Below are 2,645 nucleotides of genomic sequence, written 5' to 3'. Positions count from 1 at the left end.
TATAAATATGATTTTGTTTTGATTAATTGATGGCCTTGCCACCATGTAAAATAAAACCAATAAAAATTTTGTTGAAAAAAAAAAAAAACAAAAAAAAAACTCAGCATAAAATATGATCCTCCTCTAATTGTTAGAAGAAAAAGGCATATAAAATTCCAAGCACTCAAGCACACCTTTGAAGTACAAGAGATTCCTTAATCTTGAGTAAGATATTGCTGCTTTTTTCATAAAACAGTCTAAAAAGGAACATTCAAATCAAAACCAGTTCTAAGAATAAGAGCTCCTCAAACTAGTTTTTATACATGTGGGGGGTCTTTATATCTTGTATAGACAGATATTCGTGATCTATTATTTCTGATAATTTCAGATAATTCTGATAATTGTTTAGATACCTTCGTGTTTTCATCCAATAGCACCCTTGCTGTATGAGTTCCAAGTCCTTTTGAAGGTGAACTTTTCTGTATTTCAGTCTGTTCAGTCTGTTCAGTCATCTGTGACTGTATTAACATTTCAAGTTGTTGCTTCAAATCAGCCAATTTTTCACGTACAGCAATAACTCTAAAAGAATATAATATGAACACTATACAATAGAATTATACTGATATTATACATGTATGGGTAAGCTGTCACCTTGAATAATAAGATTAAGACGGGAAGATTTTTGTTGTAGATGCTACCATTTAAACTTGGAGAGAAAACTTTTAAATATTATCTGTTATAATGTTTCTGCAAGAGAATTCAACATGGTTATGGCCTGATATATAGACAGTATGAAAATACAGATAATGAGGTCTATATACAGATGTATAAACTGTATACAGATGTATACTGTCTGTATTCAGATAATGATGTGGAATAGAAATATTAATATTCCAGAATATAAGAAGGAAGTCACAGAAAAGTCAGAGAAGGAGGAAGAGAGGAAGGAAAAATTCAAGAGGAAATATTGGGTGTAGGACAAGAAAATGGAGATGAAAAGGCCATCACATAGAACAGCAATTGTCATCAGCTGGGCGAGGAGAGTGTAACAAGGGATACAGTACAGTATCCTACTGTGAATGTATGCATAAATGTGACATAACAAAGCAGCAAAATATATAGGCAATAATAGATCAGTATCTCAAGAGAACATATATTTCAGAAGCATAGAAGAACCAGATTGCTGGTTCTGGTGGAGAGAGAGAGAGCATGACCCAAAAGCTTGGGGAAAAAAACTTTTGGCCCCGGTGATCGACTCAGATTGGATCTTGAACCAGATTACTGTTTACAAATTGAACATAATGCAACTCAAAGACTGCAGTAAACTATTTCTGCTACATATGCTGGAGTGTTCTAATCAGAATGTAATATGGACACTACAGAGGTATCTCTGCATAGGCAAGAACTGACCGTTTATCTCACATAAAACACTTAAACACAGAACAACACCGGCAGGGCCAATTGTATCAAGCCTTTCCCAAATTGCTTCTTTCCTGTTAACATGTTAATTCTGTGGAAACATCTGCTTCATCTGTGTAACTGAAATCTTTAACCTGCAGAAAAAACAACTGCCACAGTGCTGGTGTACCACATAAATACTACTACATTTGATGGTCATCTAAAACTTTCACATTCTCAGCATTCTCATATTCTCCATAGCTATTTCTCTAAATTTAAATTGGAAGCATCTATAGCACAAATTAGGAAAAATGTACTAGAATCTTTTTGTAATATTATTGAGAGGTTTTTTTTTTTACTAGTCTGTAGTCTTAAGTGTAAATTATTTTATCCTATAATTTTCTGACAACTTGGATTATGTTTAATATTAAAAAAATATGAGTATTTCAGATTCTTCTGCTGGAATTATTTCTTCAGCAAACTTTCTGTGGATAAATGATCCTGGTTTTATAGATGCTACCAGTACTTTCTCATTTCTTATTTGATAAATGTCATCTTCTGACATTTGATCTCCAGACTAATTTACTTATTCATTACTTCTAAATTCCCCAATGTAACACTACAGATGTTTCTTCAGTATGCATTGGCTGGAATCCAAAAGCTTATGATTAGTATCCTTTAGATAAAGTGCTGAATTCCCACTTTCCCCTCATACCACCCTAAAGCCACCTTTGATGATCAGATAACATACCTTGGGGCACTGGAAATGTAGCTGGGGGAGAAATAGCAATTACAACCAATGGAGAATGTGCCATACATATGCTCTTGCCCAGCAGAGGTTATTTGATTTTGTTACTGCTTTTGAACATTGATAAATGGCTGTTTTGATGATGCTTGTTAATCTTGACCACAAAATATCAACAAGGCACACATTTTGTATGAAATAAAACATACAAGAAACAAAAGAAATTAAATTACCTGTTCAGTGGGATCCACAAATAACCACAGTATATGTTGGCTGAATTGAAAGAACTGATGTTGATAATTTTGACAGGTTTTATATTATAAGCAAAAATGAACAAAACCTGCACAAAGGAGAAATATTTGATTAATATTATTGTTGAAATTGCATGTCTAATAACAACCACAGTATGGTTTAAATATATTTGTTACCCTTCTGATTCATATATAGTAATATATTAAAATTTAAAGGAAAGGTGCACATTATTATTATTATTATTATTATTATTATTATTATTATTATTATT

The 2,645-nt window shown here is 32.4% G+C and overlaps 1 protein-coding gene across 1 annotated transcript in view; it reads right to left on the bottom strand.

The window, feature by feature from the left end:
• Positions 1–2,645, bottom strand: part of CFAP54 (cilia and flagella associated protein 54) — a 141,613-nt gene that overhangs the window by 12,802 nt on the left and 126,166 nt on the right. The window contains exons 67-68 of the mRNA XM_029283473.1: positions 2,356–2,462; positions 393–558 (exon numbers count right to left, since the gene is read on the bottom strand). Of these exons, the coding sequence (XP_029139306.1) occupies positions 393–558; positions 2,356–2,462 (273 nt within the window). The remainder of the gene's footprint in view (positions 1–392; positions 559–2,355; positions 2,463–2,645) is intronic.

Source organism: Protobothrops mucrosquamatus, unplaced genomic scaffold, assembly GCF_001527695.2.
Source record: "Protobothrops mucrosquamatus isolate PMUCROS unplaced genomic scaffold, P.Mucros_1.0 scaffold102, whole genome shotgun sequence".
NCBI lineage: Eukaryota > Metazoa > Chordata > Lepidosauria > Squamata > Viperidae > Protobothrops > Protobothrops mucrosquamatus.
The sequence above is the reverse complement of the archived record's forward strand: the minus strand, read 5'-3'. Positions and strand labels throughout refer to the sequence as shown.